This window comes from Toxoplasma gondii, chromosome IX, assembly GCF_000006565.2.
Source record: "Toxoplasma gondii ME49 chromosome IX, whole genome shotgun sequence".
Classification (NCBI taxonomy): domain Eukaryota; phylum Apicomplexa; class Conoidasida; order Eucoccidiorida; family Sarcocystidae; genus Toxoplasma; species Toxoplasma gondii.
The window spans coordinates 5,528,259-5,542,581 of record NC_031477.1 but is presented as its reverse complement, the minus strand read 5'-3'; the positions used below and the strand labels follow the sequence as shown (position 1 = coordinate 5,542,581).

The following is a 14,323-nucleotide window of genomic DNA, read 5'->3' as shown; positions in this document are numbered from 1 at the left end:
GTTTCTTCGTCCTGTTTTTCGTCATCGTTTATCCCCTTCGCCAATCCGATTCCTTTTCGTTTTCCTCTTCTGCGTCGCGCGGATTTGGGATTTGCTTCTCCAAGGTGCAGGCCGACGAAATGCCGCGTCGCGCTTCCGCGCGTTTTTCGCACGACCCTGGCCGACTTTTTTCCTCGACGGTGTCAATCGTCTGTTAGGCTTGTTCTCCCTCGTCTTCTCTCTGGCTTCCTCTCCAGCGTTCGAGCGCTCCTCTCGCTGCTTTCTCAACCGGTCGGTGTCTTTCTCTCGTCGCCATTCTCGGGGCGTTCCGTCCGTCCGTTCTTCTCCATCTGCATCGCGCGGGCTGTCCAATCGGGACTCTCGCGCAGTCGAGTCTTGAGGCTTCTTCTTTCTCTCTGCCTCGTCAATCGTCTGTCTATGCAGACTTCTGCTGTCGCAGCGCGCGCCTCAAAGCGCGTCTCAGCCTCGCTGTTCTCGGGCTCTCTTCTGAGTGCTTTGCGCGCGGAGTCCTCGGCCTGACGCCACCGCGTAACGAGTTGGAGGCCTGAACTCGCGCAGGAATTGCCTGGACTCGAGAGCCTCGGCGTACGCGTCGCGCTGTCAGTTTCTGTGTAGGCAGAGCCTTCTCCGCTGTCGCCGCCTTTCTCTCGCTCGGCTTCTCGCGCCTCGCCTCCTCCACCGCCCCTCCCCTCCTCCACCGCCCCTCCCCTCCTCCACCGCCCCTCCCCCTCTCTCGGAGTAAGACAAGGAGAAGGAGAAGGAAGAGAGGCAGAGACGGACGAGGCACTCGACAAGAGGAACTGAAGGCGAAAACGAGCAGAAGGAGCTTCAAAGACCGAATCCTCATGAAGGACCCGCCGTTTCGCGCGACAGCCGCGCCCTCGAGGTCCCAGAGGCCTCCAGGAAGCAGAGACGCGAATCAAGCCTCCTTCCCACCAACAGGAGACACTTCAACGTCTCGACCTCCTCGCGCTTCTCCTCCAGCTTCCTCTTCTTCGTTCGCTTCGTCGTCCTCTTCTTCTCCTCCAGCTTCCTCTTCTTCTTTTCTCGAGAAGCGTCGACGGATGCTGCACATCACTGTGCTGGGGGCTGGGCAAGATGTCGGACGCAGCGCGGTGTATGTACGCCTGGGGCGGCGCTGCGTGCTGTTCGACTGCGGCTGTCACTTAGGGATGAAAGATGCTCGGAGGTTTCCTCTGTTCGACAAGCTCGCGGCGCTCGCCGTCGAGCGCGAGGAGGAGAAGAGGGAGTTCGAGGCGCGCGACGCAGCGGAGCCGTTTCATGGTGGCGCCTCTGACAGACTGCGAAAGCGACTGCGGGGAGGAGACGACGCCGCTGCCCTGGACGCGCAACGCGGCGGACGCGAGAGCTGCGAAGAACCGCGACCATCCCCTACATCCGCGGCGGACCCTGCCCCTGCGACAGTAACAGCTCACGCATGCAAGCCAGACAGATTTTGGAAGACGCACAACTCGGGGAACATTCCATCACTTTCTCGACTTGTTCTGCTGTGCAACCACACACACGCTCCATAAACATATAGAGCTTTTCTGTACACATATATAGGTATATATATATATATATATATATATGTATGCACATGTATATATGTATATATATATATATATATATAGCTACACACACATGAATATATACGTATACATATTTATGGATGCATGTATATGTATATATGTATGTGCATGCATGTGGACGGATGTGTGCTGTTGTGGGGATGCAGGCATGTAGAGACTTTTGTTTTCGTGGGCGCCTCCATGTGAAGGGATATGTTTACTCTGTGTGGGTTGAAGAGGCATGCGATTCAAGATTTTTTCGCGAGGATCTTGGACGATGTGCATGCATGTTCTGCGAAGTTCCAGGTGCATTTGTGAAGAAGGCCTTCCTCATCACTTCTTTCGACTTCGTTTTCTCGACGACTATGGCTCCTTTGTTCTCCCTTGTTGTAGTGGCTCTGTTTCCCTCTCTCACGTTGCCGTCTCTTCCTGGCGTTCTTCCACCTCGCGCGTTCCCGTTCGCCCTGCTTGCTTTCTCTCTCCGCTCTCTCTTTTTTCGCCTCCGTGTCTCTTTTTTCTCTCTGTGGCTTTGCTCTCGCGTCCCCAAGCCTTCTCGCTGTTGTGCTGTTGTTCGGTCCCCTCTCTCTGTCTCTCTCTCCTGTCACACTCGCGTCCGCCTGTATCGCGCTTCGGCTCGCGCTCTGCTCTCTTTCCTTGCGTCAGAAGGCGCAAGCGACCTTGCCTCGTGGTGCGGTGGGCGAGCGCCTGCTTGGGGTGTCATGTTTCTTGGTCGAGGAGAGAAATGCTTCCACTCTGCCGTCTCTCTGCCTAAGTGTATCTATCGCATTTGCCACTCTGCAGCCTCACCATTCAATTCAACTTCACGATTGTTCTGCAAGCCCCCACATGTCCTTATTTAGTCAAGTGTCTCTCTCATGTTCTTTCTGCTGCGTCAGATCTCTCATTCCTAATTTTTTGAGCATCTGAATGCTGTTCCAGGGGACTTCTTCAGTCGACCGAGATGACGGCGCATCCCTCTCTCGCGAACGATCCGCGAGTGTGCACCGCCACTCGTCTCTCCCTCGTTCTTCGCCGTCTTCTTCTCTCTCTTCTCTTCCTTCGTCTCTTTCTCTCGAAGCTCTGCTGCGGCAGCCGCGGGGCATCTTAACGCATGCAGTCGACGCTTGCGTAGTGTCGCACTTCCACCTGGACCACTGCGGGGCTCTCCCCACTTTGACAGAGTTTCTTCAGTGAGACACAGTAGAGAGAAACAAAGCAATCATGTTTCTCCCTGATTTGCGTCTCCTCTCAAACGCTTCCTCGGACGCAGATGCACTCATCCAGATGCACTTATGCGGACGTGAACCACCACGTGTATATATATATATATATATATATATATATATATGTATAAATATATCTATTAATATACGTATAAAATATATCTATAAATATATGAATATATATATATATATATATATGTAAATGCGTAAATGTGCAGACATAAATGTAAGTAAATTGCTTATATTTACGTGGGCATGTTGAGTGAGGAGGGTCGTCTTTCTCTCTTTCTCTCTACCTTTATACGGAGACACACCTTTCGCGACGGTGTCTATTCTGTTCGTGACATTTGTTTTTGGATGTTCTGTGTCTTGCGGATTATCTTCAGTGGCTCCGGCTTTCGTTGTTGTATTTACCTGTTGCTCATTTCTGTGCACTTGTGCGGCTCTTCATAGATACCGCGGCCCAGTCTTGATGACTTTTCCGACGAAGGCTCTCAGTCCTCTGCTGCTGCTCGACTGCGCGCGCGTAGGCCGAGACCGAGCTCAGCGCGTTCCGCAGCGAACTGGTGGGTCTCAGGCCAAGCGGTGAAGCTCCACAAAAAGGCGAGAAAGAAAACTCTTTTGCGGCAAATGTTGGAGAATCGTTTCTCGAGACGTGCAAACGATTTCCCAGTGCACAACACAGACCCGCAGCAAAAGAAGAGAAGGAAACGAGAAAAGAAAAAAAGTAGGCGGTCCGTGTCTTCCTCGATCAGCGCATACGAGCGACAATTTCATTCATCGATCTGTCTCTTTTCCTACTATCCCCTCTCATGTGTGAAACCCTGTAATACATGCACATATATATGTATATATATATATATATATATATAGGCACGAATACATAGACACATGCGTGTATCTATTGGTGTATGCATATGGAGACATGAGCGTTCGTATATATGTATGTACGCATTTGTAAATAGATCTTGATAAATGGATAGATAAATTCAAACAGGCAGGACGATAGACAGGTAGATAAGTAGCGGTAGACATGCCTAGAGACAACTAGATGGATAGGTATAGAGAGGTCATTTTAAGAAGGCATATATAGATATAGAGGTCATCATGTCCTCGTTTATGTGTGGACGTGTATGGTGTTTTTATGTGCTGTTAAGTGGCGGAGATAGATTTGCCGGCGAGGACTTGACTGTCAGGTCGTGAGTTTTGTTTCTTCTGCAGCGTCGCTTCCTCCTTCCGAGAGCACTCCGCATTCTCTCTTTGAGGAGCCCGATCCGTCTGCGGCGAAGACGGCCGCCAACGCTGCCCTTGGACTTTCGCGCCCCCGAAGCGGCCGAGACTGCAAAAACGCCTCTTCCTCTTCTTCCTCTTCTTCGTCCTCTTCTTCGTCCTCTTCTTCTTCCTCCTCTTCGTCACTGTGGAGTTTCGAGACGAGTGATGTTGTGGCGAGTGTGGCGCGGGCGAAGGCCCTGCGGCTGCACGAGACGTGGAGAGAGGAGACAGGGGAGGAGACAGGGGAGGAGACACTTCAGCTCACGCCCTTTTACGCGGGTCACGTTCTGGGCGCCGCGATGTTCGAACTGAAACTCGGAAAGGCTTCTGTCGTGTACACAGGTAGACAACGAAGGGTGACAGCGAGAGAGAAGGAAGGCGGGGGGACGGAAGTGACGGAGGCGGGAGGGGGGAGACTTAGAGACTGTAAAGGCGACAGCGAGAGAGTTCAAGAAACGACGGGAAAAGCTTTTCTTCTTCCTGCGCACCGCGCGTCGGTTGCTCTCGGTTTGTTTTTCAAACGCCTGGATGAACGTCTCGGGGGTGTCGCCTCTCGTGGTTCAAGACTCGAGGCCTCTTGTGCATCCCGTTCGCAGAGTGATGATGCTTTTCAGGAGACTTCAACACCATTCCCGACCGCCACCTCGGCAGCGCCGCCCTCCCCTGTCTCCGCCCAGACGTCCTGATTTCCGAGTGTACGTACGCCTCCTTCGTCCGGCCGAGCAAGCGGACTGTGGAGCGCGACTTCTGTGCTGTCGTCCACGACACTCTCACAAAGGGCGTGAGTTTCTCCTTCGAAAAAAAGGCCTCACAGAAACGAAAACTCCCGCTAACTCCACTGGCCTCAAAGGCCACAAAAGGCAACCGCGAATACTTCACTGTATACTTATATATATATATATGCATTATATGAGCACTATGTACAGCGTGTACGTTTCTGGATATATATATATATATATAAATATATATGTTTGTATGTAACGATGTGTATGGCTTTGTTTGAAGCCGTGCATCGTGTCATTTCTAGGGCTGCGAATCGGTGTAAAAATCGACACAGTGTATGCAATTATATGCATATATATATACATATATACATATATATGTATACATATGTATATATATATATATATGTGCCTATTGCGCAGGGAATCCTGGAGAGCGACACATCGCTTCTGACCTCGTTGTCGTGCGTTTTACTTTCTTTCCAGGGAAAAGTTTTGATTCCTGTGTTTGCGGTTGGCCGAGCGCAAGAGCTCTGCATGCTGCTCGAGAATTACTGGGAACGCATGCATCTGCGCTTTCCCATTTACTTCGCCGGCGGCATGACCGAGCGCGCAAACGCGTACTACCGGCTGTATGTACACTGGAGCAAAGCCGACGCGAACGTGGACGCCGACCCAGAAGGTAAAAACGGGGGAAAGCGTTTCCTCCTATCTAGGGAAAAAACTCCCATACATTTGTAATATTTCTATTCACGTGTACGTTTGTGCATACACACATTTACATGTAGATATATATGTTTATACGTCTCGCGTTTTTGTATTTCCGTGGTTCTCGCTGTCCATGTATATATATATATATGCATGTCTATGTGCTTGTATCGATTTGTGTGTTTGTGTGTGCAGATGCGCTTCGAACTGCATTTTCGTTTCCACACATTCTTCCTTTTCAGTCTTCTTTGTTGTCTGCGCCGACGCCTCTCGTCCTGCTGGCAACGCCGGGGATGCTCCACGGCGGCTTGGCGCTGAAGGCGCTGAAGGCTTGGGGGGGCGACCCTGCGACGCTGGTGCTTCTCCCTGGGTACTGCGTTCGCGGCACAGTCGGCGCGATGTTGATTGCAGGTTCGTCGCGAAGCTTGAAAAAACAAGAAAAAATAAGCGAAAACTACTCAAGCCACGGACTTGACCTCCCTCGCCTTTTGCTCGTCTTCTCATGTCTCTCTGGCGTAGCAGATGCGCAGAAGAACGGACGTCGCCAGGCAGCGAGCGTCCAGTAACGTAGACACAAGGGAACATGAATACACGGCGATGCACAAAAGTTGCCGGAACGGAGAAGACATCTCGGAAAAGAGAGGAGGGGAGACGAGCGGAACCGACGCTGTCAGAGAAAGGTGAAGGAGCGGAGAGAGCGGAAGGCAGAGAGAGGTGCGAAGGGAGAAGACAGGCATTCAAGAAGAAGGGGACTGCGGCGTTTCACTGTTCCACGCTGCAGTCGTTTGCCAGCAGAGTTCCTTTCTGAAAACGAGAACGTTCTCAAGCCCTGCGAGTCCTGCCGAGCGCACTGGGCTGAACACCACTACTCTCGCTTTTTCTTCTATTTTTCTCTCCCTTTTCGCGGTTTGCTCTTTCTTGACTGAGAGGAGCCAGAGCGCCTTTTCACGCTCGCGTATAGGGACCTTCCAGCCAACCGGTGTCCGCTGAACGAAGAAACGCAGCGAAGAGACGAGGGCGCACAGCAGGCTGTCTCGCGAGGCGCTGCTCAGTGAGTCGAGACGTTCTTTGCTTGCGCCTGCGCTTAGGCCAGCGACAAATTCCCCTGGACGGCCATGCGACGCTGAATGTGAAGTGCCGAATCCGGTACATGTCCTTCTCGGCGCATGCAGACACGACCGGAATTCAGCAGCTGATTGTGAACACCCAGCCACGGAATGTCATCCTCGTCCACGGCGAAAAGGAAGGCATGGCGAAGCTCGCTGCGGTCATTCGCAGAGACTTCAACATTCCCGTAAGCACGAAGGCGCATGCAAACATACAAAGACACACTTACATATATATATATATATATATATATATATTTATACATATTTATGTATATATATATATATATATATATATTGGTAGGTGTGGGTGTGCGTAAGCATCTGTCTACGCATATGTAATGAGAGATAGATATGGAGGTAGAAAGGTAGATTTGGATGTCCGTAGGTATCTGTTTGCGTATGCATGTACTAAGATATATGTATATATTGGTGGTATTCGGAAGTACGGATAGGCATGCGTCTGTGCATGGTGGCGAGTCTCGTTGTTAGTACCGGAGCGTAGAGAGATGTTGTGACATGGCTGACAAAAAACGAAGGAAGGTGCCGCTCCGGGGAGGCCCACGGAGGCGACTTTTCGTTCTGGAGCAAATGCGTTCGCGGTCTCCGCACTTGCGTCTGTCTTCTGCTCTCTCGATTTCTTCTCCTTTCGCTTCCTCCATCCTTTGCTCTTCGTTTCTCTTGCACGCCGTCGGAGTCTGACTTTCTCGCTTTTCTGCGTGAGCTGCCGCCGCAGGTGTACACTCCGGCGACAGGGCAAACGATCTCGATTCCCGTCGTCCGGCGCGAGCGCGTTGTTCCAGTGTACGTACACCTGAACTTCCTCCGCGCCGCCGTGGCGCTGACCGCCGCCGGAGGGGCGCCTGGCCAAGCGGCTTGCAGCGCTCAGCAGCGGCAGGACCTTCGCGCGCTCGTCGCCAGCTGCACAGACGGAGATGACGAAGTGAGGACGCGAAAAACACAGCATCCGCAGAGGCGAAGCAAAAAAGAGGGAAGACAGACGAAGATTCGAGGAAAAGCTGCAGACGCGAGAAGAGAGACCACTACAGAAGCAGAGGAAATGAGCGGAAGGGGAGAGGCGGAACTCCGGAAGAAGCAACGCAGACAGAAACGGAGGGGCCGAAGATGAGAGAGAAGACAGCAAAAGATGGAGAAGATGGAAGCTGCTGAATGGAGAGAAAGGTGGACGTCGGTAGGGTGATGAAGAGGTTGAAAACGATAGGGAGAAAGAGGAGACTTCACTGTCACTCGGATGTTGTTTCTTTCTGGAAGTTCGTCCTCGTCGTTCGGGTGACTTGAACGTACGAGACGCCACGGGTCCTCTCTACAGAATGAGAACGAAGATTTGACTGGAAAACTCAGACAGATTCAGACACAACTTGCAGACGACTGTGGAGTAGAAACGAAAGACAGAGAAGCCGAACAGAAACTTCACCTTGCAGAGAGGGCAGAAGGGAAGACGCTCATCTTTTTCGTGATTTTCTCTTCTGCTGGCGCTTCCCTTTGTTTCCATTTGTGCAGTTGAAGAAGTTGCTGGTCACCTCAGGATTTTCCTCCATTCTTGGAATCGACAGCGATGCACCTTCCGAGCCAATCTCTGAGAACGGAGGAGACCTCTCTTCTTCCTCTTCGTCCTCCTCTTCCCTCTCGTCTTTCTCTTCTTCGTCGTCGTCTGCAGCGGAGACGGCTCTCGTTCCCCCGGGCATGCTGCCGTGCTACTTTCCGTTCCTCACGGCGCCTCCTGCTGTGTGCTTCAAAGTCTCTCCTTTCGATTCTCCTTCCTCTGAGCAGAGCGAAGCAAACTCGCGTTTCCTCATTGTTGACCACGACACTCTCCAAAAGGCAGCAACGCACAACGCACTCCACGGCGACGGGTCTCTTCTCCATCGGCTTCGACATGAACCTCCATTTGCTGTCTCTGCTCCTTCTTCTTCCTCTTCTTCTCCTTCGTCTTCCTCCTCTTCTCCTTCGTCTTCCTCTTCTTCTCCTTCGTCTTCCTCCTCTTCTTCTCCTGCGTCTTCCTCCTCTTCTTCTCCTGCGTCTTCCTCCTCTTCTTCTCCTGCGTCTTCCTCCTCTTCTTCTCCTTCGTCTTCCTCTTCTTCTCCTTCGTCTTCCTCTTCTTCTCCTGTTTCTTCCTCTTCTTCTCCTGCCCCCCTTCCGAAATGTCTCCGCCTGCACAGCGTTCGATACTCGGCGAGGGTGGCACTGAGCTTCGCGTCGTTTCGCTCTCTTTTAGGCCTTTTCTTTGAATATTTCTTTCAGTGTCGCGCCGCCCACCAGCGGCAGCGCCTCGCCTCAGCGGCCTTCCTGCGTCTCCCGGCTGCGCTGGACTTTGGAGGCGAAGTGAAAGTTCTGTCATTTCGTGACGGGAGACAGACGACGGAAGACTCTGCACAGGCGACAGGAGACGCGAACGCGGAGAAAAGCCGGGAACGCAGGAAGAAAGATGGAGCAGGGGCAGGCGACGAAGGAAAAGGACAAGAAGAAGAAGCACAAGAAGAAGGACAGGAGGAGAGTGAAGAAAGCGTGCGAGAAGACGCGTCTGCGAGGGATCTGGGTGCAGGAGAAACGAGAAACAAAGAGTGGAATGAGGAAAAGGCAGACACGGACGAGGACTCCGTGCTTGTATCCTTCCTCTCTCTCGTCGCTGTTCACGACGGACGCAAGACGCTGCGCATGCAGTGGGCTGACCAGGTGAGAAGAAGAAGCCTTTTCCACGAGTGTTTTCTGCGTCGCTTTGTTCCTGGACAACTGAGCCACACAGCTCTCTCCTTTTACTCTCGACTTCTTCTTTCGTCTCTGTCTCGCTCTTGACCCTGCGCTGCCTGTCCTTCCCTCAGATTCCCTCTCTTCGTTGACCTCGAAGGAATTTTCCGTGATGTAAAAAAACGAAAAAAACGAGAAAAACGAATCTTCTCCTCAAACGCTGCGTCGTCGCAGTTGTGCCGCCACTTCCTTTCAGTTCTCTCCTCCGTCATGGAGCTCAGGGCGCGCGCTTTTTTGTCTTCGAAAAAAACAACTGGAACACACACTTGGCGATGCTAACTCTCTCCATACACATGTATCTATATATATATATATATATGGATATATATATATATGGATATATATATATATATGGATATATATATATATATATGGATATATATATATATATATGGATATATATATATATATGGATATATCTAGACAGACACATAGAGATGCATCTTCTTCTCCGCTGTCTTTGGTGTATCTCCATCTCGATCCTCTCTCGTCTCAGCATCTCGCCTCTGTTCTGTTTTTGCTTCTCTTCTCACTCTGTTTCCTGTTGTCCTTCTTTCCTCTTTCTTTCCAGTGTCGCTGTGTTCCTCTTCCTCGGTTCGTCTCTTCACCCGTTCGCTTTCTGTCGTTTTTTGCAGGACGACCAGCCGAACAGCGCCGTTTTTGTGTTTGTCGAGTTTTTCTCCTCCTTTGACGAGACGAAGCAACGCAGCGAAGTCGCGCGTTGAGTTTTTTTCGGACTCATCAATGTCAACTTTCTTCGCAGAGTGACAAGCCAGGGGCTCTGCAGAGGCAGGTATTCCGTTCCGTTCTGGGCAAGAAAAGAGGAGGACGCACCACAATCTCTCTTCTTCGCTGCTGTCTTTGGTGTATCTCCACCTTTCGCCTCTCTCGTCTCCACACCTCGCCTCTCGTCTGTCTTCTGTTTTCTCTTCTCACTTTGTTTTCTGTTGTCCTACTTTTTTTCCTCCCTCGTCTTCTCCATCTTTCGTCGTGGGTGCCTCTGTAATTGTCTGCTGGGGGTGCATTCGGGAGTGAGAGAAACGCTCAGCAACTGTTTCGACAAGAAACGCGCCTGGTCCGGAGTCAGCAGCCAGCTTACCACCAACGCATCTGTTTTTTCTCGTTTCTGAAACGACAGTAAAAACTATACTCGCCGCTGCGGTGCGCTCTCGACTAGACGTTCAGCGTCCCTTTGTATAAAGGTGACGATCTTTCTCTCCGATTCTGCTGTGCCTGACGACGTTCAGTGGCTGTCAGGCGGCCGTTCGCTAGAGACCTCGGCTCGGAGTCTCGGCCGCAGTTCCTTTTTCGCGCAGAAATCAAATTTGCTGAGTTTCTGCTCCTCGAAAGTCCACGCGTCACTTCGGAAAACACAACTCAGGTTGGAAAAGAGCTCCCGAGACGCGTCAACGACGATGGTGCCCGGAACGTCTCTCAGCAGGCGCGCCTCCTGCGTCAGGGCGAAACGAGAGCAATTTTGTAAACGTTTGTCTAATTTGGATAACCTATTTTCAGAGCGTTTTGATGCATAATGTTGAAATTCTGTAAACAATAGTCGTTCACCGTTTACGTCACTCCACCTTCGCCTTCACGAGTTTTGACGCGGTTTTAAACAGACCTCTTTTGGGCATCCACCGGACTCCCTAGGACGAGAAAAAAGAGTCGCTACACTCACTCGCGACTTCGAGGAAGTCGAATGTCCTCGCAGATGGAGCGGCCCTGCATCCACAGTTCTCTTTCTTCGAACACAAGACGCTCAGAGTATCGGCATCTTGACCTCCTGTTCGCCAGTGCAGGTCTTATCGTTTGCCGATCCATGGACGGCGTAACGAACTAGGTGAAATACTTTGAAAAGCAATACGGATTGAAGTTGAAAATGCGTCTTCTCATATCAGAGCTGTTTTCTGCGACGTCTGCACTGTACACTCCACGCTCTTCTTCTTCAAACGAAACGGCCGCAGAAACATCGATGAGGAAAACGCACAAACGTCAGAGAGAAGAAAGGCAGAAAGAAGCGAGGACAGGAGGAGAACGGAGAGGGAGAGGGAGGGAAGAACAAGACGAAGGAACACGACCGCTATACAGATGTACACCACAAGAGAGAGAAAGCGAGAACAGGAATAGAGATTGAGGAGGAGAACGAAAGAGAGAACAACGAAGAAAAGAGGAAAGAAGAAAGAGACAACGTGGAGGACGCAGAAAAAAACCTGTGCAGCTTGCGTTACGGCGTCCTTTGTTCACTGCATGCACCGACAAATTCTCGGCACACGGTATGATTCAGATAGGGTAAACGGGGGGACACTGTAGATAGTACACTGAGCACAACCAGACCATCTGCCCCCCGCCTTGAAAGTCTCCTCTTCACAAGGATTTGAGTTGAGCAAGAAAGGAGCGAACTCGTGATGCAGAACGGGCAATCCAGAGTCTCTTCTCGGGTGCTTGTCTCTCGTCCTTCGCCAGCTCGGGACGTATTCCCGTCTGCTCTTCTCCCTCAAAGCAACGCCTTCATGCTCCTTCCGCCTTCTGGTCGTCCGCATACACTCAGCGATCTGCTGCACAGGGTGCATGCGGTCAGTTGTCGGTCGCATGCACTTGGTGTGGAAGCGCGAGGCCGACCGCGCGCGCTGCAGCCGTCAGCGCTGGTTGTTCGTCGCCGTCGTTCGCGGGCGGCTGCTGTTGGGAGGCGCCGACGCCGTAGCGTTCGAGGAGGCATTCGAGGCCTCTGCATGCATGCAAATAATTCACGAGGAGAGAAAAGTCCTCAGGCGCAGAGCAGGCCAAACGCTTGCCCCATGCCGAGAGGACAGACGCAGCAGACTGGTCTCCAGAAAAGGGAGAAGACGAGGAAGAGGGAGAAGAAGAGGAAGAAGACGAGGAAGAGGAAGAAGAAGAGGAAGACAGGAAGGATGATTCCACCCAACGATGAAACATGTTCAGATCGGAAGTGAGGTTGCTGGGGCCGACCTGCTGCGGTGGCAAGGAGGGGGCCGCATGGAAGGAGGAACAGTGCAATCTCAAGGGAGAAGCAGAAGAGGAAGAAGGTGAAGAGCAGACAAAAGAAGAGGACAAGGACAGGCGGGAAGAACGGTGAAGAGCAGTCGTTTCCAGAATCTCCCGCTGCACCTGTGGCCGGACAAACGCAGTCCGTGTGCCAAGAAAAGAAAACGCACTCGAAAGTGAACTCTTCATTTTTTCGTTTCTCTCTCTTCACGGTTTATCCGTTCCTTTTTTCTTCTCCTCTGTTCTTCTTCGTCTTATCCTTCTCGTCTTCTCGTCTTCTCTCGCTTTCTCCTTCTCTTCTCTTCTTCGTCCTCTATTCTGTTTAGTTCCTTTTCCTCCCCTCCCTTGTGCAGTGGGGGACGCGCAGCCCAGCGACTTCCGCGGATGGCTCTGCAGAGGGCAACAACTGTTCGACCTGTGTCCGAGACTGCAGAAAAAAAGGCGAGTTTGGAGACTCACACCTTCTGAATTCCTTTGCGTTGAAAAGGAGAAGAGCTTCCGTCTCTCCCTCGCCTGAAAAGAACGCTAATTCTGAAGAGGAGTCCGCGTATGTGCACTCGTCCTTCGACTCGCATGTGCATTCGTGCATGCATGCATGCAGCTGTTTCAGCAGGGCCTCGTGAGCAGACGCGATTCTTCGGCATTTTCTTCTCCGTGGCATAAATCACTTCCACACTCCTTTCGGAGTTTATTTCTTTCTCTTTTTCATCCAGCGGTTCTTCTCAACGAGGCCGCCGCGCGCATGCACGCATTCGAGACTGTTTGCCGCAGCGAGTCTCTTCCAAAATCCAGAAAACTGCCAAGGTTGACGGTTCGAACCGTTAAAAAAAGAGGTGCTAAACGGAGACAAGTCTCTCAAACCTCCGTAGAAACACCGCAGGTCTCTCTCGCATCTTTCCTCGCTCTCTTCTCTCCTTACTTCTATCTTATAGTTCCCCTTCGTTTTCCTCGCTGTGTTTGTCCCTCTGTCCTCCTTCCTGTCCTCTGTCGTTTTTCTACCGCTTGTTTACTTTCTCTCTCTTCTTCACTCTTCCTCTGTCTCCTCATGTTCCCTTCAGCTTCTCGGTCTATCCTTCCTCTGCTCTCTCTTCGTGGTGTTGACGCTCCCGAGTCTCCTCTCTCGTTTTCGCTGTTCGTCTCTTTCCGCTTTTAGAGGAAATTGGACAGGCAGCTTTGCAGCCTTCGAGAGTGGAATAGATTTAAGACTTTCGTAAATCAAAAACGACCCAGAACAGAGAAACTCTTCGTTGACCTGCGATGGACAGAACCTCCACCTCATGTTTCACTTCGCATGCAGACGCGGGCCGCACAATCTCTCCAGCCGCCTCTTTTTTCCCGCCATTTCGTTCGCTGCAAACTGAAGAGGCAATTCTTGACAGACACAAAGTCACAATGAAACTGGCTTGGCGTCTCACATTGTGCACTCCCAATGCTACCTGGCAAGATATCTCTGGATCTCTACAAATCTACAAATGCATGTACACATATATAGTCATCTATACATGATCATACACGAATGCGCCTATGCAGGTTCACAGAATCACTAATGCAGAAGTAAATCTAAACGACGGTTTCGACGTTATGAAAATCGCTATGCATAGACAAAGCTGTCTACGCATGTATATGGCAGTAAGTGCCTGTACACACTGACGTATAACAAAAGAATTTGTAATGCATCTACCTGTGTATCTCTGGCTCCTTACAAACTTCCTCCGTCCAGAGGGGAATGCCGACTTGCTCCACGTTCACTCATCCCGGACCGCACATATATATATATATATATATATACATGTGGGTACTACATACATATATATATATATATATATATATATATATATATATAATCAGATGCACGTAGATCCTAGATAGGTGTGTAGAGAAACTGGTTACCGGTTGTGTGTTTTGTATCCGTTAGCATACTTCGGTATCTTCTGTGTACTGTTTGTATACGTATA

General features: G+C 51.0%; 2 protein-coding genes across 2 annotated transcripts; one reads left to right on the top strand and one right to left on the bottom strand.

The window, feature by feature from the left end:
- The first annotated feature begins 38 nt into the window (after positions 1–38).
- TGME49_305640 (metallo-beta-lactamase domain-containing protein) lies at positions 39–10,737 on the top strand. Its single transcript, XM_018782458.1, has 11 exons — positions 39–1,424; positions 2,511–2,761; positions 3,248–3,360; positions 4,016–4,408; positions 4,681–4,847; positions 5,275–5,470; positions 5,692–5,907; positions 6,585–6,790; positions 7,339–7,545; positions 8,124–9,296; positions 10,004–10,737. The coding sequence occupies exons 1-11, from the start codon at positions 846–848 to the stop codon at positions 10,091–10,093; spliced, it is 3,591 nt and encodes a 1,196-aa protein (XP_018636148.1). The 5' UTR covers positions 39–845; the 3' UTR covers positions 10,094–10,737.
- Positions 10,738–11,122: 385 nt separating this feature from the next.
- TGME49_305635 (hypothetical protein) lies at positions 11,123–12,869 on the bottom strand. The gene has a single exon (XM_018782457.1). It carries the CDS (start codon positions 12,555–12,557, stop codon positions 11,940–11,942), a length of 618 nt encoding a protein of 205 aa, XP_018636147.1. The 5' UTR covers positions 12,558–12,869; the 3' UTR covers positions 11,123–11,939.
- Between the last annotated feature and the right edge of the window lie 1,454 nt (positions 12,870–14,323).

Bases quoted from the DNA above. Each gene is read 5' to 3' on its own strand.
- TGME49_305640 (XM_018782458.1), top strand. From the start codon at position 846: ATGAAGGACCCGCCGTTTCGCGCGACAGCCGCGCCCTCGAGGTCCCAG. The intron at 5,471-5,691 runs GTAAAAACGGGG...TTGTGTGTGCAG, and splicing joins CGTGGACGCCGACCCAGAAG to ATGCGCTTCGAACTGCATTT. The intron at 7,546-8,123 runs GTGAGGACGCGA...CCATTTGTGCAG, and splicing joins GCACAGACGGAGATGACGAA to TTGAAGAAGTTGCTGGTCAC.
- TGME49_305635 (XM_018782457.1), bottom strand. From the start codon at position 12,557: ATGAAGAGTTCACTTTCGAGTGCGTTTTCTTTTCTTGGCACACGGACT.